Genomic DNA, 27,090 nt, shown 5'->3' with positions numbered 1-27,090 from the left:
TAAAAGTCAACCATTGCAGATTTACTATCATATGGTTTTACGTAGATTCACTAACGACAATGGGTGGCTCATGCCACATGTTTTAATAGTTATTTTTTTTTTCCAGATTTTAAGACTCTGAATTTAATTAAGTCCCTTCCAATATTACAATTATCACTATTTCCTAATAGTCGTTTAACCACCTGAATTGGCCCTTTCATATATTGCAGTACTGGATCTAATACAGCATGTTCCCTCACTGATTCCTCAATATGTTTATCTAGAAAACCATTTCCTTTGTACTCTATAAATCAACCTTCCATATTGTTGGTGCTAATTTTATTTTCCTTGTCCAAATGTGGGTGAAACTCTCCCATGACTATTATGTTATTGTTTCATGCATCTGTAATTTGCCAAGTTACACCATGTCCTGTTTTAGACCCCTGCATACAGCTGAAGCTTCTCCCTCTTGCTATTTGTTTTGTATCTTTAAATTGATTCTACTTCTTGATTTTCCAAACTAAGATCCTCCTTTGCTACAGCCTTTATCCCATTCTGTAAATTTACACCATTTTTTTCCATTTTGCTGATCTCTTCTAAAAACAAACAACTCACAAAGAATACTTAATTCAAAACCTGAGTGCTAAATTGATATATTTAAAGAGAAAAAACATCCTTTTCATATGATGTACAACAGAAAATCTCTTACTTCTCCAACTGTAATATCTTTCGGGTTTCGTAGCTTCAGAATTTTTTCGAAGGCCAGTGTAAGTAATGCACCCCGAAGCCGTGTTCCAGTGCGATAGTTTAAAGCCCAGGTCAATGCAAATGACCAGGAACGCACTAACTCGGCCATAAAAATGCCCCAGACTAACAGCAGTCCGTATTGAAGGTTTGACTCTGGTGCTTGTGCATACTCTAATAGTCTCCGAATGACAACAGCCTATTGGGAAAAGACAAGTGTTCAGTATCACTCCAAATCATGGCAAAACTTCAACTAAAAACATATACAGAATATATGAGTTTACAATTTTATTCTCCGTTTAATTATGCAGCAATTTTCATAATATTTTCTTTTAAATGACCCAGAAGTCATCAGAAATAAATGGATATAGCATTGTTGGGTGGGGTGAGGTGGGGGAGAAGCTACTTCTCAATTCTTGGCATGTAAAGCTCCTCCCAGGGAATGTTATTCCATAAAGTCAATACAAATATTTCATATATCAATCATAAGATCCAAACCATTATATGACTGGGTTATGAAAATATATGAACAGTGGTAAATAAAGAGATAGGGTTTTCAAATACTACTTATATTCCTTTAATGAATGAATCTTGGAAGCACACAGTGTACTTTATGAATTTGTTAAATTGTATTGAGATGTCAATCCTTTGCTGAAGTCCAGCTTTTCAGTACTACTCTAACTCATCATCTTCTTCCTCCCTCCCTCCGATTTATAACAACAGCTAGAAATTCCTACAAAAAAGCTAGCAGATTTGCAAAGAGAGTTTTGAGGAGGAGAATTTTCCAGAGGCGGCACTGTGATCTTGTTGCATCTGCACAAAGTTTGATGGACTATGTCAGAAAGCAAGGTAGAGAACTGTATAATTGGTAAAGCACCCAACAGTAGTGAACAGGAGATTCCAGCATTGTGATTTAAAACCAACCGGGCAGTAGAAGTCTGCCACTTCTACTGAGGGATTCAAGAATGTGAACTTCAGGACCCTGGCAATAAATATAGCTACAGTACATGCTTCACATCCAGCATGATAATCTGCCATAAAGTTTCACAATCCTGAGGAAGTCTGTAACCAGCCTAAAATCATGTCCAAAAAGTTAAGAAGTCTGTCATGCTGTTTTGGGCCATCTTCAATACATCATGGGCTAAACCTTCAAATCTCATAAGATTTAATTTTTTTTTAGATTATGAGGACACTCAGTCCTCATTTATTGTCATTTAGAAATGCATGCATTAAAAAATGATACAATGTTCCTCCAGAATGATATCGCAAAAAACACAGGACAAACCAAGACTAAAACTGACAAAACCACATATTATAACATATAGTTACAACAGTGCAAAGCAATACCGTAATTTGATAAACAGCAGACCATGGGCACGGTAAAAAAAGTCTCAAAGTCTCGATAGCCCCATCATCTCACACAGACAGTAGAACGGAGAAATTCTCCCTGCCATGAACCTCCGCAAACTTGTCGATGCAGCACCATTGGAAGCACCCAACTACAGCGGACTCTGAGTCCATTCGAAAACTTCGAGCCTCCGACCAGCCCCTCCAACACAGCCTCTCTGAGCACCATCCTCTGCTGAGCGCTTCGACCCCGCCCCGGCCGCCGAGCAACAAGCAAAGCTGAGGACTCGGGGCCTTCCCCTCCGGAGATTTTGGATCACACAGTAGCAGCAGCAGCGAAACAGGCATTTCAGAAGTTTCACCAAATGTTCCTCCGTGCTCTCACATCTGTCTCCATCAAATCAAGATTGTGCACGGCACCCTACTTGGCAGATAACAGACATCACCACCAGAGTGGCCGCTGCGAGCTGCGTCGTGCTGCCATTTTCTCCTCCCGACACATGATTTTCAATATTTGCAGATTTTGAGGAAGTTTAAAAGCAGAGCTGAGTCCTGGACAGTCAATGTCCAGATCTGATAGCCTGAAGAGTAAACTGGAGCTTTTGGGGTATTGGTCATTCCCAGTGGTTTGAACTATTCACAGATGAATGTGGAGTCCAAACACTCATGACTGGCCATAACAGAGTAGCAGAAGTATGTCACTTTCTCAGGATGGCAACTGATAGCAACCAGTATGACCAAACTCTCTGTTCTGGGCATTGATTCAAATTCAGTAGTCAGCAGCAGGGCTGGTAGAGGAACCAGCTCCACAAGTTACTGGCGCCATTGGAAATGTGAGGAACAACAAACTTCCAGCAGCCAAGCAGAAGCACGAGAGAAGTACCTATACATCATAACAGTTCACCTTCTTTTAAAGCATCCTAGGTATATTACTTCAGTGATAAATCAATTTATTACATCACAGTGCTTGATAATAAACTGATCATCATTATTATACTCAAATTTGATCTCTGGTTTCATATTATTGCTTAACAGAATTCTCAGGAAATCACCAAAATGAAGGTTTGCTGAATTGTTTCACATTGGAATAATGAAGAAAAATATTTCTTGGTGCTGACAAGTTTATTTATTAATAAATTTTAGGTAAAGGGAAGTTAGGATTTCCTTGAAAATTATATTTACCGCACTCTCCCCAATTCATTCACTATCTGTCAGTTCTCAACTGTTTTCTTCCATTACTCCTTCCCTAATGAAATAATTATTGTCACAGTGGATTGATTAGATTGTTAAATAGATTGATTTTCTTTTCATCTGTCCCTATCATTGCCTAGTTGTGCTAAAATTGGGTCCATGTATAATGCCATTGTGTTGCACTTTTATTTTACATGGCATGGTTGAAGTAGAGGAAATTAACATAATAATCAAATCATGAAGTTAGTTCCTGGCACCTTTCTACATGTGAAAATATTAAATGATTAGGTTTCTACGATAACCCTTTATGGTAGCTCTGGGGAAGAATCATGATCACATTTGTTCAAAGTAGGTGCCTGTTCTCACACTTGGGAACAAATTTCATCCCGACACCCACATACTTCAAAACTTTAACTCTCTGACCCCATGCCACGATCTTATGAAACAGCAACTCCTTTCCAGCCTTGTCCAATAAAAATAATGCATTCTTAATTTGGAGTATTGTCTTAAAAATCCAAAATATGATTCTGCTTTGTAGTAACTTATTCAAATAGATCACACAGTATAACTTATTCAGAGAGTTAAATGATGGGAGTTATTACTCACAGGTCCAACAAAGCTGGCTATCATTGTAATCATCAGGCAGCCAACAGCGATGAAAGCCCTTGTTTGACAAAACCGCCAGGCCACTCGTCCCAGAGAGGCCTTCTCTCGTCCGTGCTGCTTCAGTTCAGCCTGCCATAGCTTCTCAAAGCTGCATTACCAACAAAACTACAATTATTACATAATAGAAATAGATCATATCTAGGCTTATTTTAATAGGATGTACTATAACATGAGTAAGCAGGATAATTTAAAGCAATATAAGTGCTCTATAACATAACGAGGGTGCTTTTAGAAAACAAAACATTTAAAAAGTAAGATACAGAGTGCCTTTTTAAAATCAGTGGTTGAGGTACAAAAACAAATTCTATATAAAATAATTCTAAGGCATCCTTGTTACCAAGAAGGAACTTGAACACAATCAAGTGGATTGCATTACATAAAAGACAGTCCTGGGTCAGGCAAGCCACTTGCACTGGCTACCTATGTACATACCAAAGATGAATTTAGATTTTCTGGATCCATAGATAGCAACCTCTAGTAAGTCCTGTTTCTTTATCTGTTTGTGTTGAAGCCAAACAATTTTACAAAGAGATAACGTCACGGTGGAGCATTATCTGCATGGAGTGCTCTCGAGTAATTCGGGCACAGGAGATAACATTTCCTCTAGAATTTTTGCTTTTAACTCCAAGTTGATAACAACAGAAAATTGGGTGGGTGGGCTTCCCCATTTATCAGGCAATTCATGTCAAAATTGTGTGTGGCCAAACTACCAGCATTCTTTATTTTGTACAACATAGAAGTCCCAAAACAATGTTGAAAAGGTTAAGCTTTATTTCTGAATCCTTCTTTCACAATATCCTAAAATCAAATTGCTGTAAGCTTTTGTTTTTTTATATTATAATAAATCACACTCAGTCAAGAACCCAGCATTACAATGCTAAAATGAAAGTTAAAAGAACTGGTATCTGTTCTGAATGAAAGCATGCTGCGTGGAAGATCCAACTGGACTTAGTCATTCTCAAATGTTTGTGTATTCTCTTGGACATCTTGCTTTTGAGATGTGTAGACACTGGTTTACCCTTTACCTCCTGTCTTGTGACAGAGTTTTCATTCCACTTCATCATTTTTGGCTTAAGCAAGCTGTCAGAGGTAAACTGAGAATCAATGAATGAGCTAAAAGCTCCAAATGACTCTCAGAAAAGCATTAAAAGTGAAAAAAAAATTATAAGAAATGTAAGCTGGCAAATCAAAGATCATAGACACAAAAGACTGCAGATTTTGGAATATGAAGTACGAGGAAGATGATGTAGGAGCCCAGCAGGTCAGGCAACAGCTAAAAAAGAAATGGACAATTGACGATTCAGGCCGAGATCCTTCAAATGGACTGAAAGATGGAGAAGAGGTGGTCAGTACAAAAAGGTGAAAGGAAGGTGTGGAGCAAGAACTAGCAAATGATAAGTGGATCCAGTTGAAGAGAAGTGATATCACCTCCAGCCTCTGTCACTATTTCCACTCTTCCCTTCTCCATCTGTCACCTAGAGTCAGGTGCAGATCAGATCAGTTTCTTCCCAGGACAGAAGATTCCATTGCATTTTTTGTGCAGAATCTTTCAGAGTGATCATCAATAAATTAATAATTAACTATGGGTGTTTCTGGGTGCACAACAGAACTATAAATAAGCGGAGATTGGTTCAAAGACAATCTAGACTCGGCAGAGAACAAGAAGATGGTGAAGAACAAATCTTATTTGTTCTGCCCATTCAGACTCAGTAGATGAATCTGCTGAATGAGTGAATCATTCTTTGAATGAGCGAAAGAGAGAGCAACATGGTTGCAGGATGGGAGCCATTTGAAGTCTTGTTGGGAGTGAATTTTATTTGAGCCAATAAAAAGAAGGGAGGTTTAAGTGGAGCAGCCATTGTAGGATTGGGCCAGTGTTAGAGTGATCAGGCTTTGATGAGAACAGGCAGAGGCTAAGATTGCTTCTGAGTTGTTATTATTTATTTTTATTGTGGAACCTTTGCTTGTGAAGTGGGAGCTACAGCTACAACAAACTTGGTGAGAAGAGGCTGAGGAAGTGATGGAGGTGAGTGCAAAACTTAAAGGATTCAGAGATATAGCAGAGTTAAGAACAGGTGAGCTATTTTGTCTGTAAATCGGTAATCTTTACTTCAGTGTAGGCAAGGATGGTTAAGGCAATGGAATGCTCCTCCTGTGAGATGTGGGATTTCAGGGTACCTGGCAATCTCCCCGATGACTACATTTGCAGGAAGTGGACCCAACTTTAGCCTCTGACTGATCAGGTCGAGGGACCAGAGCTGGAGCTGGATGTACTCAGAGCTATCCAGAAGGCTGAAAACCTCACAGACAACAGTTTTACGTAGGTGTGATCACACCCAGAGTGCAGGCTTTAAATAGTAGATGGGTGACCACCAGGAGAAGTAAGGGGAGTGAGCAGTCAGTGCAGGGTTTCCCTGAAGACATTCCCTTTAGCAACAAGTATATCTCTTTGGATACTGCTGGGGGGCGGATGGGTCTTCAGCACCTATCAGAGCACAGCAGCAGTGGCCAGACCAGTGGCATTGTGACTGACTCTAAGGATGAGCAGCGAAAGGTAAATCTAAGGATGAGCAGCGAAAGGTAAAGTCAGGTAGATTGATAGTGATAAGTGACTCGATAGTCCAGGATTTTCAGAGCGGCTGCAAAATATTCTCGAGGGGGAGGGGGAGCAGCCAGAGGTCATGGTGCACATTGGCACCAGTGGCATAGGTAGAAAGGGGCAAGAGGTCCTGCGCAGAGAGTTTAGGGAGTTAGGAGCTATAGGTGATGAACTTAGCGTGGATCAGTACATGGAGCTATGATGTTGTGGCCATACAGAAAATTGGTTGAGACAGAGACAGGACTGGGTGTTTAATATCTCGGGGTTTAGAAAAGGTAGACAGGGAGGGAAAGGGGGGGCAAGTTGCAATACTACTCAAGGACAATATCACAGTTCCACTCAGAGGAAACGTCATAGATTCAACCTAGGTAGAACTCAAAAATAGGAAGGGTGCAATCACTCTGATGGGATTGTACTACAAAACCCCTAATAGCCGCCAGGGTATTGAGGAACAGGTATGCAGGTTTGAGGAAAGGCGTGAAAACTATAGGGTTGTTATCATCAGGGACTTCAAATTTTCTAATATAAACTGGGGCCTTCTTAATGCAAGTTGATTAGATGGGGAGAATTTGTTAGGTGCACCCACGAGGGTTTTTTAAATCAGTATGTAGATTGTCCAACAAGAGGAGGGGCTGTACTGAATCTGGTGTTGAGTAATGAGCCTGGCCAGGTGGTGAATGGCCTTTCAATGGGTGAGCAGTTAAGGAACAGTGAACCCAAGTTTTAAGAGAGCTATAGATAGGGTTAAGTATGGACATTGTGGAGAGAATCTAATTCTAGAGCAGGGCAAATTACAAGAGTATTAGGCAGGAATGAGGGAGAGTTAATTGGGAACAGCTGTTTTTTGACAAGTCCACAGCTGATATGCGGAGGGTGTTTAAAGACCAAATATACAGAGGATAGGACAATATTTTCCAGTCAGAAGGATGGCAAAGTAAGAGAACCTTGGATGTTGAAGGAGAAGATAAATTTAGTCAAGAAGAAAAAGGAAAAATATGTAAAGCTTAGGAAGCAAGAATCAAACAGAGCCCTTAAGACTATAAGACACAGGAGCAGAATTAGTTCATTCAGCCCATCGAATCCGCTCAGCCATTTCATCATGGTCGATCCTGGAGCACATTCAACCCCATATACCTGCCCCCTCACCATATCCCTTAATGCCCCAACTAATCAGGCATCAATGAACTTTCGCCTTGAATATACACACAGACTTGGCCTCTACCGCAGTCTGTTGCAGAGCATTCCATAGATTCACCACTCTTTGTCTAAAAAAATTCATCCTTACTTCTGTTCTGAAAGGTTGCCCATCAATTTTGAGGCTGTGCCCTCTAGTTCTGGATACACTCACCAGAGGAAACATCCTCCCCACATCCACCTTATCTAGTCCTTTCATCATTTAGATTAGATTATGAGGACACTCAGTCCTCGTTTATTGTCATTTAGAAATGCATGCATTAAGAAATGATATAATGTTCCTCCAGAGTGATATCACAAAAAAAGGACAAACCAAAGACTAACACTGACAAGACCACATAATTATAACATATAGTTACAGCAGTGCAAAACAATACCATAATTTGATAAAGAGCAGACCATGGGCATGGTAAAAAAAAGTCTCAAAGTTCCAATCGACTCCCGATAGTCCCGACAGCAGGCAGCAAAAGGGAGAAACTCTCCCTGCCATAAACCTCCAGGCGCCAACAACTTGCCGATGCATTGGAAGCACCCAACCACAGCCAACTCTGAGTCCATCCGAAAACTTCGAGCCTTCAACCAGCCCCTCCAATACAGCCTCCCAAGCACCATCCTCTGCCGAGCGCTTCGACCTTGCCCCAGCTGCTGAGTAACAAGCAAAGCCAAGGGCTCGGGGCCTTCTCCTCCGGAGATTCTGGAACACACAGTAGCAGCGGCAGCGAAGCAGGCATTTCAGAAGTTTCTCCAGATGTTCCATCAAATCAAGATTGTGCACGGCACCCTACTTGACAGATAACAGATATCATTCACCGGAGTGGCCGCTGCACGCTGCTTTGCGTCGCCATCTTCTCCTCCTCCTCCATTTGGTAGGTTTCAATGAGATTCCCCCCCTCATTCTTCTAAATTCCAGTGAGTACAGGCCCAAAGCTGCTCCTCATATGTTAACCCCTTCCTTCCCATAATCATCCTCCCCCTTGAATCATCGTGAACCTCCTCTGGACTCTCTCCAATGACAATACATCCTTTCTGAGATAAGGGGTCCAAAACTGTTGACAATACTCCAAGTGCAGCTTGACTGATGTCTTTATAAGCCTCAGCATTATCTCCTCGCTTTTATATTCTGTTCCCCTTGCTTGTTACAAACACCTGTTAGGGTGCATTCTCCAGTTACCTTATATGGTAACTGTGGCCTTCAGCCAGGAGCAGATGTCATCAGGTGGTTCCCAACCTCCACAGAATGTTTCATCCCTTAACCACGACACTCTTCAGTTGGTGGGCTAGCAGTGGTGGCCAAATCTCTGCCCATCTGCTCCTGGCTTCCAGCTTCCCTCCTCTCACCTACTCCAAATCCAACAAGAGGCTCGTTCTGCCTCTTCCCCCATCCTACGAGCTGTTTGTTTTTTGCTCCTTTCGTCCAGGCCCAGATCTGACAACAACCGCCATGCCGATTTAGCTGGGAAACCTCTGCAGCCGATCTCCACAGGGAACAACCATGCCTGCCATCCCTTGTCTTTACACTCCTGCACTAAGGACTGGTACTTCAAGGCTTTTCTCTCGTGGGCCTCTTCCCATCCCTCCTCCCACGGCACAGCCAGCTCAACCAGAATTATTTTCCTGTCTTTGGTTGACCACAGTACAATGTCCTGGCGTAGGGTTGTGTGAACCACATCCGGGAACTGCAACCTCCTTCCCACATCAACCCTCATCTCCCAGGACCTGGCCATTAGCAGCAGATTGGGCTTTGATTGTTTGGTTACGAAAGGCCTAGCTCCCTCTTTGATGAAGGTGGTGGCCTTCCTCAAATCTGTGCCAGCCATCCTCTCCCTCCCTTTTATTCTTTATATAACAGAAAAACCTGTTAGTATCTTGCTTTACATTATCAGGTAGTTTGCCCTCATATTTCACCTTTTCCCTTCTTAGAGTTTTTTTAGTTGCCTTTTGTTGGATTTTGAAAGCTTCCCAATCATCCAACTTCCCATTCACTTTTACTACCTTATATGTCCTTTCTTTGGCTTTTATGCAGTCCTTAACTTCCCTTGTCAGCCATGGCTGACTAGCTCTGCCATTTGAGAACTTCTTCTTTGAGACATATCTATCCTGCACCTTGAGAACTATTCCCAGAAACTACTGCCAACTCTGTTCTGCCATCATCCCCGCAGGTATCCCTCTCCAATCCAACTGGGCAAACTCCTCTCTCACGCCTCTGTAATTCCTTTTATTCCATTGCAATACTGATACATGTTACTTTTGCTCTCAAACTCAATCATATTATGACCACTGCCTCCTAAGGGTTCCTTTACATTAAACTCTCTAATAAGATCTGGGTTATTAAAGAACACCCAATCTAAGATAGCCTAGTAGCTGCTCAAAATGCCATCTGGTAGGCACTCAACAAATTCCCTCTCTTGCAATCTGACACCAATCTGGTTTTCCCAATCACCTTGCATATTGAAGTATCTTGTTACAATTCTGACATTACCCTTATTACATGCCCTTTCCACCTCCCTTTGCAATCCCAACCCCACACCTTGCCTACTATTTGAAAGCCTTATATGATTCCCAGAATGGTCATTTTACCCTTGCAGTTTCTTAACTCCACCCACAAAGATTCAACTTTCTCTCACCCTATGTCACCACTTTCTAAAGATGTAATGCTATCTCTTACCAATAGATCCACCCCACCACCTATGCATTCCTGCCTGTCCTTTTGATACAAAGTATATCCTTTGATGTTAAACTCCCAACTATATCCTTCTTTCAGCCACAATTCAGTGATGCCCACAACGTCATACCCACCAATTTCTACATCATCCATTTGTAAACCTCTTGGCTCATCCTCAGCTCCATCATACTGGTTCCCATTCCCCTGCCATATTAGTTTAAACCACTCCGAATAGCTCTAGCAAACCTGCTCACAAGGATATTGGTCCCCCTTGGATTCTTTGAGGGTTATAAAAAAGCCAATAAAGAACTCAGGAAGGGAATTAGGAAAGCCAGGAATGGTCCTAAAGAGTCCTTGGCAAGTAGAATTAGAGAATCCCAAGGCATTCTATGCGTGCATCAGGAGCAAGAGGATAACTCAGGAGAGGGTGGGACCACTCAAGGATAAAGGGAGGAACATTTGCTTGGATACAAAGGATGTGGGTGAGATCCCTAATGAGTACTTTGCATCAGTATTTACCAAGGCGAAGGACGTGGAGGATAAGGAGATCAGTGTTGAGAGTATTAATAAGTTTTAGCATTTCGAAGTAAAGGAGGAGGTAGTGTGGGGTCTCTTAAAATGCATTTAGGTGGATAGGTCCCCAGGGTCTGACGGGATACATCTCAAGTTATTAAGAGAGGCAAGTGAAGAGATTGCAGGGGCTTTGACCAATATCTTTGTGTCTTTTCCAGCCACAGGCAAGATCTGGGTGAAATGGCAAGTAACTAATGTTGTTCCTTTGTTCAAGAAGGGAACCAAGGGTAATCCTGGAAATGATAAGACCACTAGACCTCCCATCAGTGGTAGGGAAGTTACTACAGAGAATTCTTAGGGATAAGATTTATAAGTATTTTGATAACCATGACCTAATTAGGGAGACCCAACATTGCTTTGTCATGGCTTACTAACTTGACTGAGTTTTTGACAAGGTAATGAGAATGATTGATGAAGATACAGCTGTGGATGTTACCTACACGGATTTGAATAAGGCTTTTGACAAGGTCCCTTGTGGAAGACTCATCCAGAAGATTAACATGCATGGGGTCAATGGTGAATTGGCTGTGTGGGTTCAGAACTCACTTGTCCATGAAAGACAGAGGGTAGTGGAAAAGGAACTTATTCTAGATGGAGCTCTGTGATTAGTGGTGTTCAACAAGGATTTGTATGGGGACCTCTGCTATTGGTGATGTGTATAAATGACCTGGATAAAAATGTAGATGGGTGGGTTAGTAAGTTTGCAGGTGATATAAAGATTAGTGGTATTGTGGATAGCATACTGCAGATGACTGGCAAAATATACAGCAAAATATAGATCAGTTGCAGATATGGGCAGAGAAATGGCAGCTCGAATTTAACCCAGGCAAATGTGAAGTGTTGCACCTTGGTATGTCAAATATAAAGACAGAGTACACTGTTAAGGACAAAGCTCTCAACAAGGTTGATGAACAGAGGGATCATGTGGTCCAAGTTCATAGCTCCCTGAAAGTGGCAACACAGATTGATAGGATGATTAAGAAGGCATACAGCATGCATGCTTGCCTTTATTACTCAAGGCATTAAGTTCAAAAGTCAGGAAGTTATGCTGCAGCTTTATAAAACTCTACATCTAGAGCGTTGCATATAGTTCTGGTTGTCCTATTATAGGAAAGATCTCAGGGTTTTGGAGACGGTGCAGAAGAGGTTTACCAGAATGTTGCCTGGATTAGAGGGCATGTACTATAATGAGAGGTTGTTTTCTCTAGAGCAGTGGATGCTGAAGGATATCTGATAGAGGTTTATAAGATTATGAGAAGCATTGATAGACAGACAGTATCATTTTCCCAGGGTTGAATGTCTAATACCAGAGGGCATGCACTTAAGGTAAAAGGGGGTAATTTTAAAATGTGAGGGTTTTTTTTTCTTTTTTTTTTTTACACAAAGAGTGGTAAGTTCCTGTAATGCACTGCCTGGAGTGATGGCAGAGATATATACATTAGGGACTTGTAAGAGTGGTTTAGATGGGCATATGAATGCGAAGAAACTTGAGGGATATTGACATTGTGTAGGCAGAAGAGATTAGTTTAGGTAGCCATTCAGTATCTAATTTAATTGGTTTGGCACAACATAGTGGGATGAATGGCCTGATCCTGTGCCGTATAGTTCTATGTTAAATTTTTCCGGAACCCATTCCCCCCCGCAACACCCCCCCCCCCAAATATAAACAAAAACATCACCACTTGAGGTGCATTATACCTAGAAGCAAAGGTTCTCGCAATGCTTTCAGAAACCACTTTTGCCATGCTTTGCCTGTTCAAGTGAAGATCATAGGCCCTTTGAACATCTGAGCAAGCAGATCATTCTAGATCTAATCCATACCTCCCAGTTTGTAATATCCTGCTGAGTTAGGGACATCAAGGATGCTCACTACTCAAAGAAAGGGCCTCATATCCGTCTCCCTCTGTAAAAACTTGCAGTCATTTGAGTTTGCCAGGATTGTCAATTTGCCATCAGATGAGACATGGACTCAAGTAAGGTCCACAGGTAGGAAAAGACAGGAATTGCAAAGACTATCATGTGCAATTACATGAAAATCTATGTAGTCAATGCCATATACCTAGGGAACATATGTAACAACTTCATTCTCATGCAATCCATAGTACCTGCCACTTTGGTGCATGCAGGGGACGGTCTTGCCTTTGAAGGTCTGCCCTTTTCTTCCTGCTTCCAAGTCCTAATTTAGATTCCAGTAATGTTGCAGTGTACTGATATAATCAAAGCAAAGTGTCATTCAGTTCTAAAGAAGAGATCCCAGTTCCTGGCTAAAGAGAGGCTCATTTGTTGAGAAATGGTGCACAATCTTGTTATGCTGAACATTAAGTGCTTGCCCACTGATTGTAACAGCCACAGAAACAATAGTAGCAGAAGAAAGAGAGAAAAAGGAAGATGAAGAAGATGACAGCAGATTACAAGAAGAATGATCATCTGTGCTGTTAGAAAGTGCCTGATAGATTGGAGGTTCCATTAGATCTCATCCAAGATTGAGGAGGAAAGAAACATTTGCTCCCTGAATAGCCCTACCCTAACTCCCAGTGAAAGATTAATTCCTTAGTGAGGATTTTATCACATCTAGCAGTCAATTGAGAAAACTATAAAGCTAGATAGACAAGGAAAGACAACAGGCCTATGTGTCTGAATCCATCATTATGAAGTAGGAATAGAAAACTTAGAAAATCATAATTATAATTCTCTCTCAAATACTATCCAATTCATTCAGTTTCCATCACTCTTCCAAGACAATGAACTCCCAATAATTATTCCTGTAAAATACCAAGTTCTTCCTTATGTAGCCTTCTTCCTTGCTAAAATCTCAAAGTGGTGGTCTCTGGACAATAAAGTATTTACTAACAAAAATATTTAATCTTTTTCTGCTTTATGCAAACCGGTCATGATCTTCTATACAACTATCAAATCTCCTCTCAAACCTTTATTCCAAGGAGAACAACTAGAGTTTCTTCTACATTTTTTTTTTACACAGAGGTAGTCATCAGGAGTTCATTGCCTGGAAAGAGCAATGGAACCAGAATGCATCAGTGCCTTCAACAGGAAACAGGATAGTACTTTAGAAAGAATTATGATTAAAATCCCTGGAATTTTTCTAGGAAAGCATTTCGGAAATCAGTCAATGTCTTTCACATATTCTGTACATATATTCTTCTGTCCTGTTGAAGGGTCTTGGCCTGGAGCATCAGTTATTTATTCTCTCACTAGATGCTGCCTGACCTGCTGCGTTACTCCACCATTTTGTGTGTGTTACTTCTGTAAAGTATGGCATGTAGAATTAGACCTAGTGCTCCAGTTGTGGTATAACCAATTCTTGGTACAGATTCAACAGAATTTACCTACCTTGATTCTACCTTTCTATTTATCAGCTATAGGATTCCAAACACTTGAATAACTATTCCCTCAATATGACCGTCCACTTGCAAGGATTCTTCCCTATGTACACGTACATACTTCTGTTCCTACATACCTCTAATGACTGTGCCATTTAGTACATACTGCTTCTGCTTTTTCTTCCTGCAAAAGTATATGACTTCACACTTCATTGTAAAACATTTCATCTTACACTTATCCATTCATTCAGACAACCTATCTATATTTCTTCGTGGCCTAGCACTCCTCCTCCTTACTGTTTATCACATTTCTAAGCTTTTACTCATCTGCAAATTTGGAAATTGCAACTTGCTTTTCAAACATGTTTACATGTCAACCTTTATCAACAAATTTAAACATGTTAAAGTTTATATACTAAAATATACAATGAAACACCACTGCATACCATTCTCCACTGAAAAGAAACATTTACCACAATTCCCTGTTTTTTAAATTTTTATTTATTGAATACAGTGTGGAATAGGTCTTTCCTGCTCTTTGAACTGTGAAGCTCAGCAATCCCCCAATTTAATCCTAGCCTAATTATGGGACAAATTACAATAACCAATTTACTCACCAACTGGTACATCGTTGGACTGTGGAAGGAAACCGGAGCACCCAGAGGAAACCCACTGCTTATAGGCAGTGGTGGGAATTGAACCCCGGTCACTTGAACTGCAAAGAATTGCGCTAACCACTACATTACCATGCCACTCCCAAGCCAATTTTTTACCCTCAAGACAATTTGCTATCCATGCTGTTGTTGTTTTAATTTAACTGGCTTTACTTTTGCCAAGCAACATTTTGTGTGTAATTTTATCAAATGTCTTTGGTGAATCCAAGATAACATCCACTGAATCCTACATCAAAAAATCAGTTTAGTCCAATATAATTTACATTTATCAAATACATTGAGATGTTCTATTATAACAAAAAATGGTACCTATTTTCCTTGATTATTGTTTAGACGAACTGTGAAGTCCATTATATACAAATGGATAACCTAGGTGCATACTGATAAAAGTAGGACAAAGCATCTTAAGGAAGAATGTGGAACAAGGAAATACATTTTTGTAAGTTTCAAATTTTTGCAAGATATTATCATGGAAATGTCCACTGTATCTTAAACAGATTAAGTTCATGCACTTTTAGTTTTCATCATTTCTCTTGAAAAGACAGTTTGGGAAGGATTGACGAATGAGACATATTGAACCAATGAGTTTGTCAATAGCTTTTTAAATTGTACTCGGTTGGAAGTTTTTTTATTTATTACATTAAATGCACCTGTCTGAAAATAAATTTCTCCCCATAGCCAGGATCAATGAGTATCTGCACAAAACCTGACATGGAATGAAAATAAATTTCTTGGCAAGATGATTAAGTTAACTTATCAAGGAAGAATTATGTGGTCCAAAGATTCCATATTCAAGATGAAAGAAGAAAATAACTGCAGCCTATTGCTGCTACAAGAGAAACAGTACTCTGAGGGAAATAACCTACAAAATGAATGACTATCAGGACAAACCATTCAAACATTTTGATTGAACTTCATTGCTCTTTCAACAAGACTGAAAGTTGATCAGAGTAAATTGCTTCTGCAATCATTTCCAGGTCAAACCATACTGCTTGGGAAATCCAGACAGGTACAAAATCTTGGGTCATGCTTAGAGATGATATTTCCCTGTCAGAGATGTATGCGATAATGCCATTCTCCAGTAACATCCCATTTGAAACATTACAAAGTAATGTAAATTCCATCCTGGATCTCCCCACAAGCAGTATAACAAATTTTCCAGCATTTCTCCCAATCCCTTGCCTGTCATAAATCCATGATCACTTCCACAGATTCTACTCCTCCTCCTTCATAATTCCACAGTTGGTTCGGTATGAGTTTAACTAATCATCTCAAGGGCAAACTTATCAGCAACTTAATGAGAGCCTTTTAAAACAAAATCATTAACTTTGTTTAGTTTGAAGTTGTTGCTGGGGAATATCAAGTGTGATGGTTATAATATTAGATTCAATTCTACCTAAATTCAGTAAACCTCTATATACAGTAGATCAGAAAACAGAACACAGTCGTCATTAATAATTTAAAGTCACATTTTCTGTTAGCTCTTTCTCTGAATCTGAAAGTTCTACCGTTCCATTTCTGCATATCTAAATCTAGAAGATATATTTCTAACATTCTGTACTTGGCAGATCACTTTGGTCCTTGAATTCTTCCTTAATTAGAGATTTCCCCAATGTTCTGCTGCTAGACACCACAGCCAAAAAAAATCAGAAAGATTTTCCACACTCTCAGCATCTTTGTCTTAATTCCAATCAGAGGTTCTTTTTATGGATGTTAGTAATTATTCTTATTTGATATGCCACTGCAAATATTTTGGTTTAGGGAACATCTTGATTTAGTGAGAACTAACTTGTTCTGCTCAAAAATAGAACTGAGGAGAAGAATAACAGGATCTGGACCAGATCATTTATCAAAATACCTCAATTACACTGAAGACAAACTAAATCACAATGATGTGTGGCCTCACTTGAATTGACAGGCTACTTTTCTTTATAATTAACTCAATAAGTTAAACCACAGTGATGACTGAATCTAATTAATTAAGATACTGCAGTCAAAATTTAAAAAAAGCTCAAGCAAGAGCTGTGTAACTTAATTTAAACAAGATGCTTTATTAACTGCTCCTTCAAGTGCTGAAAAGTTGAACCAATCTAAAGCATGTATGGTTGTTGGCATACTAGGTGCATTATTTTTATATTCATAAGAGCAGAGGACATAAGAGCAGAATTAGGCTCTTCACCCATTGAGTTTGCTCCACTATTTGATCATGGCTGATTTCTTTTTCCTCTCAATCCTATTCTCCTGCCTTTTCCCCATAATCTTTGATGCTGTTAGGGATAATCAAGAACCTATCACCTCTGATTTAAGTATTTATCTATTTATTTATTTCAGATGCAGCACAGAATAGGCCCTTTGACACGTGCTACCCAGCATCGCCCGATTTAACCATAGTCTAATCACTGAAAATTTACAAGGAACAATTAACCTACCAATTGGTATGTCTTTGGACTGTGGGAGGAAACAAGAGCACCTGGAGAAAACCTATGCAGTCTCTGGGAGAACATACAAACTTCTTACAGACAGGGGCAGGAATTGAACCCAGGTTAATGGTAATGCAAAGCCGTGTGCTAACCACTACTTACCAGAGGCTCCCTATGATTTGACCTCACCAGCCATTTGTGGCAATGAATTCCACAGATTCACCACCCTCTGGCTACAGAAGTTCCTCATCTCTATCCTCATCACAAAAGTAAAAACTAAGCAGACATGTATCGCCGGCTCCTGTGCATTTCTTTGATTAGTTTTTGGAGTTATAAAACAACAATCACCCCTCATACTCCTAAACTCCAGTGAGTACAGGCCCAAATGCTCCTCATAGATAAAACCTTTCATTCCCAAGATTATTCCTGTAAACTTCCTCTTGACCCTCTCCGATGCTAGCGTGTCCTCTGAGATATGGGGCCCAAAACTGCTCACGCTACTCCAAATATAGTCTGACCAATGCCTTATAAAGCCTCAGCATTACATCTGTACTTCTATATTCTAGTCCTTTCAAAATAAATGCTAACATAGCATTCCATACCACCGACTCAACCTAACAGTTAACTTTTAGGAAATCCTGCACTAGAACTCCCAAATCCCTTTAAATCTCCGATTTCTGAATTTGCACCCCATTTTTAAAATAGTCTATACCTTTATTCTTTTTACCAAAGTGCATGGCCATACATTACCCTACACTGTATTCCATCTGTCACTTCTTTGCCCATCCAGGTGCTTCTGCAGATTCTCTGCTTTCTCAACTCTACCTGCTTCCCAATCATTTTCTCCTTAGTGATAATGACTACTCTCACTTCTGCACCCCCTCCCCACAATACTCTTGAATTTCTAGCATGCTGCTGGTTTCATCCACAGTGCAGAGTGATGCCAATTACTTAGTCAGCTCATCTGCCATTTCTTTGTTCCTCGTTACGACCTCTCCAGAATCAGTTTCCAGTGGTCTGATGTCCAGTCTTGCCTCTCTTTTATTCTGTGTATATTTGGTACCTGCTTTATTGTATTTTTGTCTAGCTTACCTTTATATTTCTTTTTTTCCCTCATTGCTTTATTAGTTATCTTTCTGTTGGTTTTTAAAAGCTTCCCAATCCTCTTAACTATATTGTGCCATGTTGTATGCCCTCTCTTTTGCTTTTATGCTGTCCTTTACTTTGCTTGCCAGCCATGGTTGGCTCATCCTTGTTTTAGAATGCTCCTTCTTCTTTGGGATGAACTGATCCTGCATCTTCTGAATTACTCCCAGAAACTGCAGTCATTACTGCTCTATCATCATCCCTGCTGGCATCCCCTTCCAATCTTCAATCAAATTTCAAGGAAACTTTATCAGATGTCAGATGTGAAGAATATGTTCAACTGGTCCAATATCATAACTTATTTTGTAGCCAATATCATGAGAAAACGCCCAGCAATCTATTGGCTCCTTCCTAAAGGCAGTAAGGGAGATCACAAGCAAAGGAATCGAAAAGCTACAGAAGGCACAAGATCATGCATGGAAAGCTAGCAAAGAAAAATGGAAGCAATGTTACAGATAGACGATTGACAGCAAACCCATGCAGATCTGATGTAGATGATGAATTACAAAATCTATGTATATGAAATCAATAGCTGAGGACAAGGTTCTAATTCAGCACTGATGCAATAATTTAATATTTGATTAAAGCAACTGCCAGCAGTTTCCAATCAACCCTAGTTTAGAATCAGCTGTAAAAAGTAAAAAAGAATGTAGTTGGAATGCCTTTGGAAGAAATCTGGCACCTATGAAATTAAATGCCACTTTCTTCAGAAGCACAAGAAAAAGGGTATCACATTAAGCTAGCTTATCAACAGGATACTGATGTGACTGATTAATTGTCTTATAGCAGCCGAATTTACATCACATTAACTTTAACCAATCTGTTGCCATCCCTGTTCCTTAACGGAAGTATATCATATTCACCTATAATTTAAGGGACAATTAAAAAATTACTTCCAATTAATGATAAAGATATGGCTACAGGACCCATGTGTCAGACTGATTATGCTTCAAACAATTAGAATAAGATTTACATATTTGAAAATTAAGCATGCTAGTAGCAGGAGAACCCACATCTGAAAATCATTGTTCACAGACACGAACTTTTTACTCAAATAAAACAAAATAAAATGCTTGCTTAAAAAGTGTAATGGTGAAACATCATGATTAGGGTTGAATATATTGCCTTGCATTATCGAGTATGTGCACACAGTGTGAAACAAATGGGGAAAGTCTGTGGTATTTTATATACCCTGTATTTTTGTGTAGTAGTGGGAGTTTATTCTGTTCAAATTTAGGTGTCTTGTATCAGCATCATAATACTGAAGAACATAACTCTACAACCTTAAAACAAAGATCTCTGCTTAATATCTGAATCTAGAAGAACTATTTTATCAATGCAATATTTCAGTTATTATGAGGCTACATATGTAGTTGATGTAAAAGGTACAAAGCTCCATCTTTAAAAACACTACATTTGAAGAAATCCATTCGGCCCTAAAGGGTGCCATAGATGACACCATAAAGGATGCTCGTGATCGATGAAATACAATGTGCCTTGAAATTTGAACTTTAGGAAAGAATCAGGGAGATAGTGAGGAGCATTGTATTTTCCTAATAGCATATAGAATTGTTATATTTATCTGGAAATGCAGCATTGTGTTTTAGTCTTAATTTATTTTAAATTGTGCTGAATTAATTTCTATGGTGACTGCTGAGGAATTCCAAGTCAGACAGGCATGATACCTTGTTACTCCTTGCCAACAAACTTTGCAGAGAAAACTTCAAAAGGCACTGGCCTTCTTATTAGCGTACTTAAGGGTCTTCAGTACTGTTTACAGTGTCTTTCTCATGTTGCAATAAAAATTGTTTATGAATTTAATGACAGGACTAAATTTCTTGCAAATTAGAAACAAGCTACCCTGTAGCTACATTAATAATTTTGTGCTCTTTTTCTTCTATTTCATACACTTGTGATGCATATCAATATTTATATGTTTATGTTTCGAGATGTAAGGAAAGGAGTGAATTGAAGGGTGTGATGAATCGTGAGCAGGAGATCACACTAGGTCTCAGCTTTGAATATTTCTCCTTTAGATATTGCAACATAGAGAATTTCATTTGCAAGTGTTTTATTAAACAAAAGAACTCACAGAAGTGGATTCTTCCATTATGTGCCCATTACTGCACAAACAAACTAGCTCAGCCCAATTCTATCTTTAGAGAGACATAGCCATATACTGCGAATCTTTCAAAGGATGCACACACACAATATTACATATACCACCTATGCTACAGAGTATGAAGGGCATGGAGTCAGACAAGGATCATAAGGAGATGATGGGAAGATATAATTGGGAATTAGGAAAACAAATAATTCACTGGAGACTTACTCAAATCGGGCTTCTATTGCCAGTATAGGAACTGCTTAGGGCTTACTCAGTCAAGCATGCTTTAGAGATATATTAGAAACAAGCTTCTTCAAGAGAGGCTCATGGGTGACATGGACCACTTCAAAAAGCGTATAACTATGGGCACAGGAAGATGTGTACTGTAATGTTAGTCACCATTGCAAACTTTGTTGACACACTGAGGTATCTGGGACTTTGCAACCCATGCAGTTATGTTCTCAGTTTTTATGCATATTTTACTTTTCATAATAATTAGATTTTGAAATGCATAAACACCTGGAGCTACCCAATGCAATTTCTAGCTAAACAAATCCTTCAAGGAAAGATGACTGGTTTGTGATGTCATCCCTGTAAGCTGTCTGATCTCCATTTTCTATGGGGTTTCAGTAAATAGGGACACATATATAGAACAAATGTTGGGAAAGTATGAGTCAGGAACTGTTGTTGTTGCTGTCTTTATGGACCTGTACTGTGTAACTTAGAGGACCTGTCCTGGACCCATCATATCAATATAATTGCCAAGAAAGTATAACAGTGCCTCTACTTCCTCGGCAGTCTGCAGAGATTTAGCATGCCATCAAAAACCTTGGCAGACTTCTATAAATGTGTGGTGGAAGTGTGCTGGCTGACCAATTTATGGCCTGGTATGGGTCTCCAACGCCTTTGAGCAGAAAAACCTATAGAAGGTAGTGGATTCAGTACAGCACATCACCGGCAAAGCCCTCCTAACCACTGAGCACATCTACATGAAACACTGGCATGAAAAAGCTGCATCCATCATCAAAGATCCTCACTGCCCAGGCTATGCTCTTTTCTCACTGCCGCCATCAGGTAGAAGGTACAAGTGCCTCAGGAGTTACATCACCAGGTTCAAGAACAGTTACTACCTCTCAACGATCTGGCTCTTGAAGAAAAGGGGATAACTACACTCATTCTATTTCTGATCTCAGTTTTTAGGGGTTTTTTAATCTTGTTATTTCATACTCTTGTTATTTATTGCTGTTTATTTATATTTGCATTTGCATAGTTCGTTGTTCATTGATCCTGTTTACAGTTACTGTTCTATAGATTTGCTAAGTATGCCCACAGGAAAAAGAATTGAGCAATGAAGAATTCTTCTACATCTGAGTCCAACGGTATTCCTGAGTCTCCACTCAGTCTTGTAGTGAAAACGTAGAGGAAGCAACTGACAGGATGAAGAAAGCCCTGAACCCCTCCAGAGGTGGAGGGCCTTCATTGCGGCCCTAAGCACCAGTGGCGTAACAGGCAGTACATAATGTCCGTCATTTTCATTGGAACAATGATGAGGCAATTTTTAAGGGGCTTTTGCAACCTGATGCAATGAAGAGGACGAGAGTGGTTAAAGGAATAGTAAAGAACAACAAAATTGAGAGAGAAAAAATGTTAAGGAAAAAATGATCTTATCTTGGGTATTATTGATCAATAAACAAATTGGTGTGGTAGAAGTGAAAGGATTAAGAAATCTATGGAGTTCTATTTACTCTTGGCATGAAATGAGACTGATGTTCAGCTCAAATTTTCCCAAAGGACTTTAGAGTCAAGGCTAATTTGTGAAACTGCACAAAAAGCCAGAATGGCCAGCAATGACATCATTTTTTCCCTGAAATATCATGGCCAATCTATTATCAATAAGACTATGATCAGTTTAATGAGTTCCCAAAGAGGAATTTTATCTCAGTCTTTGAAATGTTATTTCATTATCATAAAACCTCCACTATAGTGTATATATACAGTATCAGACACTGTACATACTGTAAAAGAAATCCAAGAATTTCAGAAAATCTTATCATGCATACAAAGTCAGCTTTGAAAAATATTAAACAAACACTTGGATTTCTGATCTTTATCTAGAGTTACCAAAATTGCAAGATAAAATGTAGCAACAGAGGCCATCAAACAGCATCTCAATCACTCATACCGTCGGGAATTTGTTTCAGAGGATTCATTGCAAGATAAATTCCAAAGATCAGTCATTTCCAGGCGAGAATATTTGTAGGCCTTCCATGCTAGTGGAGAAAGCCAGTTCAGGGTCATAAAAGAGAATAAGCCTGAATTGTCAATTGGATGCTTGTGTCTGAAAGGAAAACATACATTTTTAAGCAGGCATCATATGTAAGGGCATATATCAATTAGCCACACTAGATAAATAAAGCTATTTTCAAATTATGGTTTATTGACAAATTCAACAAATATTGTAATTTGACACTTGTATTTGATATTCCAGCAGAAATATGCCCTGAGTAAGCATGTTCTGCTGAACGTTGACAATCAGGATCAGTATTTAAAAATAAATATTGACATTAAAAAAGGTGGATGTTCATTTGGATATACAGTACTTAGTAATGTTAAAAGATCTGAACCCTATGTCAATAGCAAAATACTTCCAATTCTTCTTCATCTCCAGCATAAAGTGCAAAACGATTTCTTAATTTTGAGATTATTTGAACAAGCAATTCTTCCTCCCTTGCTTCTTTGCCTCTTCTCAGATTCCCTTTATAACACTCCAAATTTCATTCCCCTGGAGCTTTTCCTTATCTTTCTCATTAAGCTCACCTGTAATGAAGGAACTATTGGGTTCATCACAATTTATTCAAATTCAACACAAGACCAAAGTACCCATTCCCATCTCCAGGATAAGGTCATCAATAATTGGAAGCTGTTGATCTAAGGATGTTGAAAATTGACCTAAAGAAGTATGTTATCACAAAATAAAAGCAGACACATTCTATGGGATAGAGGAATAATTGATTAAAGTTCAAGGTAAATATATTATCAAAGACATATATGTTACCATATACAACCCTGAGATTCATCATCCAAAGTCTTGCAAGGGGCAATCCAATTTTCTGATTAAAAAAAGACATAACTTCTTTAAATTATCAAATGTGTTCTACCATTGACAGTATGGGAAGTTACTGAAAGTAACATTTCATTTTGTGTAATGCTGGGCAGGAAATTGCATATTGGCTTAAAACTGCAACATATGTAATTCGATGTTGCTTTAGCATTAAACAAAACTCCAGGACTTAAGAAGCTATCTAAACACTGATTTCATTATAACACACACAAAATGCTGGAGGAACTCAACAAGGAAGGCAGCATTTATGGAAAGGAATAAAGAGTCGACATTTCGGGCTGAGACCCTTCATCAGGACTTGGGTCAAAACGTTGACTCTATTCCTCTCTACCGATGCAGCCTGACATGCTGAGTTCCTCCGGCATTTGTGCCTGTTGCTCTAAATTTCCAGCATCTGCAGAATCTCTTGCGTTACTGATTTCATATTCCCACTTCAGAGTTATTGCACAATGCTTTTAGCTACTAATGTGCACAGCATTATAAAGGAAATTAAAACAAAATAAATATTAAAATATGAAATAAAGACAATAGATTCTGGAAACAGCATACTGGGCAATATATGGGGTTAGAAAACAGAATTAACAATCAAAATTGGGAAAGGGAGAAAACAAGTTCATTTTGAGTAAGCCAAACTTCGGCTCCTTTCTCTGGAGCATCAGTGACTGAGGGGACAGCTGATAGAAGTTTATAAAATTTTGAGAGGTATTGAAAGTGTAAATAGTCACTAGTTTTGCCCAGGAAAGAAATGACAAATATTAAGGGACAGAAGCTTAAGGTGAAAGTTTACAAAGCAAGTTCTTTACAGAGAGAGTGGTAGGTGCCTGACTAGAGGGGAAAGCAGGTACAATAGTGGTACTTAAGAGGCAAATGATTTTGCAGGGAATAAAGGGATATGAACCATGGATGCACAGAAGGGATTTAGTTTAATTTGGCTTCATGTTCAGCACAAACATTGTGTACCCAACTCCCACTCCTGCTGGGAAAATAGGAAAAGACAGAGAGACAACATAGGTTATAGAATTCACTACTGAATCCCAAGGCCTGCAATATTCCCAGGTGAAAAATGCCGTGCTGTTCTCCAAGTCTTCATTGTTTCTTGTTATAACAGTATAGGATACCACAGACAGAAAGGTCAGAGTGGCATTGTGATGGAGGATTAATATGACAGACAACAGGGAGCTCTTTGTCACCTCTTCAAACCATATGAAAATAATCCACATATGTTTCTGATCTGCTGAGTATTCCCAGGATCTTCCAGTACTTAAGAATCTCCCTCAGTGTTGCACCTCTAAGTGTACTTGTTCCACACATTTTGTTTTAATGTGGTCAAATTACAGCATCAATCAATCATGTATTGGTGCAATGCCACAGATTCAAATGTTCAACTGGAAGAAAACATACTATACCAATCATTTAAAAGACATCTCCTTTCAATTTGTGTTCACTGTTTCTTGTCTCTGGTTCAGTGATGATCTGTCATTTCCCCAGTACCTCGGGCTTTCTGCTTTTTGCTGATAAAGCATTTCCCGTTGTGTGTTAGCAAAGGTATAAGGGGGAAACTACATCAAAAATGTGACAGTGAATGAGCTTAAAGGACTAATACATAGTTTACAAGTAAAATATGCTGGATTCCTTTAAGACAAAGTTCCACTAGGATAAGTAATCTAGCAGCAGCTAGAGAGAGGCGGATAGTAGTAGATCAAAGGAAAAGGCTAACAATAGTACTTACAAAAGCAGGAAGCCCGAAGTTTGGGAAAATTTTAGACTTCAGCAAAGGAGGACCAACACATTGATAAGGAAAGGCACAGAACAATACCAAAGGAGACTCTTGAAAAATAATAAATGGACTGAAATAACCTCTACAGTTATATAATGAGGGAAAGATCAATTACAGTTAACATGGGCTCCAAATAGAATGAAACAGGAGAGATTAATTTGGGGAATAAGGATGTGGTAAAGAAATTAAGCAAATGAACTGGAAGCTTGTGTTTTTCACAGATGATGGTGTCAGTATGAATACTCAAAGAAGTTTTCATATAAACAGATTTTTTAAGACTCCTTGTCTTTGATAATAACTAGCCACTATCATTGTTCTTTAACTCCTGAAGATGTTTGCATCTCTGTAACTAGCTTCCTTACCTTGAGAAATTCTTTAAAAATATATGGGAGCATTTGCATAAAGTAAGATTCTGAGAATCAAGTTTCATATCACTGGCATATGTCGTGAAATTTGTTCACTTTGCGGCAGCAGCAGAATGCAATACATGATAATATAGGGAAAAAACTGAATTACAGTAAGTTAAATTAAATAAGTAGTGCAAAAACATAAATAAAAGAGTAGTGAGGTAGTGTTCTTGGGTCAATGTCCATTCAGAAATCGGATGGCAGGGGGGAAGGAATCGTTCCTGAAGTGTGTGCCTTCAGGCTTCTGTATCTCCTTCCCAACAGTAACAATGAAAATAGGGCATGTCCTAGGTGGTGGACATCTTAATGAGGACTGCTTTTGAGGCATTGCTCCTAGTAGATCAGCTCTGGGATAACCCTGGAAGCCCCTGTATTCTGCAATACAGGGATGGCAGCAGAAGTTCAAGCATATCAAAGAATATAGTGAAGTAATTGAAATATGCAATTTTTTAAACAGAGCTATACAGGGTACCTGGGGCCATTTAATGTTTCTCTGGCTGGAATGTCCATAACAAGAGATTACAATATCAAGATAATAGGTCAGCCTTTCAGGATGGAGATGAGAAGAACTATATTCACCTTGAAACTAGTGAATATTGAAATGTTTTATCCAAGAGGGTATGGAGGTTTCTACACTGATTATATTCAAAATGAAGACCAATAGATATTTAGGGGAAATAAATTCAAGGGATACAGGTTTAGTCTTGGAAAATGGTGCTTCAGAAAATGACCTGCCATGATAGTATTGAATAATTGAGAAGGTACCAGAAATTTAACAGGCTTCTCACATTAGTATCCTTATGAAGCATTGTATTTATTGTTCCACTACTGTTAATCTGGTCTAACAGAATTACTTACTTGTGTGTAGTTCGGAAGGGTTTGAACAGGTGAAGACTTTGGTGGTACTTTCCCTTGCAGACTTTTCCATCCTTTCCTCCTTCCAACATCTGTTGGCTGGAGCTGGCACAACTGCTAAAGATGAAACCCTCTTCTTGATATTCTTCCTCAGGTGCATTTGGGAAAAAATCCTGATTCTAATAAAAAGAGAAATGCAGCTACAGAATGATCATAAATACATCGGAAAACTGAACTGTGCAATCCGCATTATGAAACATAGTTATACTGTACATCAAACTTGTGTCTGA

At 39.2% G+C, this 27,090-nt stretch overlaps 1 protein-coding gene across 1 annotated transcript in view; it reads right to left on the bottom strand.

Annotated features, from left to right (window-relative positions):
- The window catches only part of LOC140203718 (ATP-binding cassette sub-family C member 5-like), a 173,910-nt gene that overhangs the window by 112,167 nt on the left and 34,653 nt on the right, over positions 1-27,090 (bottom strand). Inside the window, exons 5-8 of the mRNA XM_072269755.1 lie at positions 26,804-26,979; positions 22,823-22,978; positions 3,868-4,015; positions 689-922 (exon numbers count right to left, since the gene is read on the bottom strand). Coding sequence (XP_072125856.1) covers positions 689-922; positions 3,868-4,015; positions 22,823-22,978; positions 26,804-26,979 — 714 coding nt within the window. The remainder of the gene's footprint in view (positions 1-688; positions 923-3,867; positions 4,016-22,822; positions 22,979-26,803; positions 26,980-27,090) is intronic.

Source organism: Mobula birostris, chromosome 10 (genome assembly GCF_030028105.1).
Source record: "Mobula birostris isolate sMobBir1 chromosome 10, sMobBir1.hap1, whole genome shotgun sequence".
In the NCBI taxonomy this organism is placed as follows: Eukaryota; Metazoa; Chordata; class Chondrichthyes; order Myliobatiformes; family Myliobatidae; genus Mobula; species Mobula birostris.
Note: the sequence above shows the minus strand (reverse complement) of the source record. Positions and strands in the feature narration are given on the sequence as shown.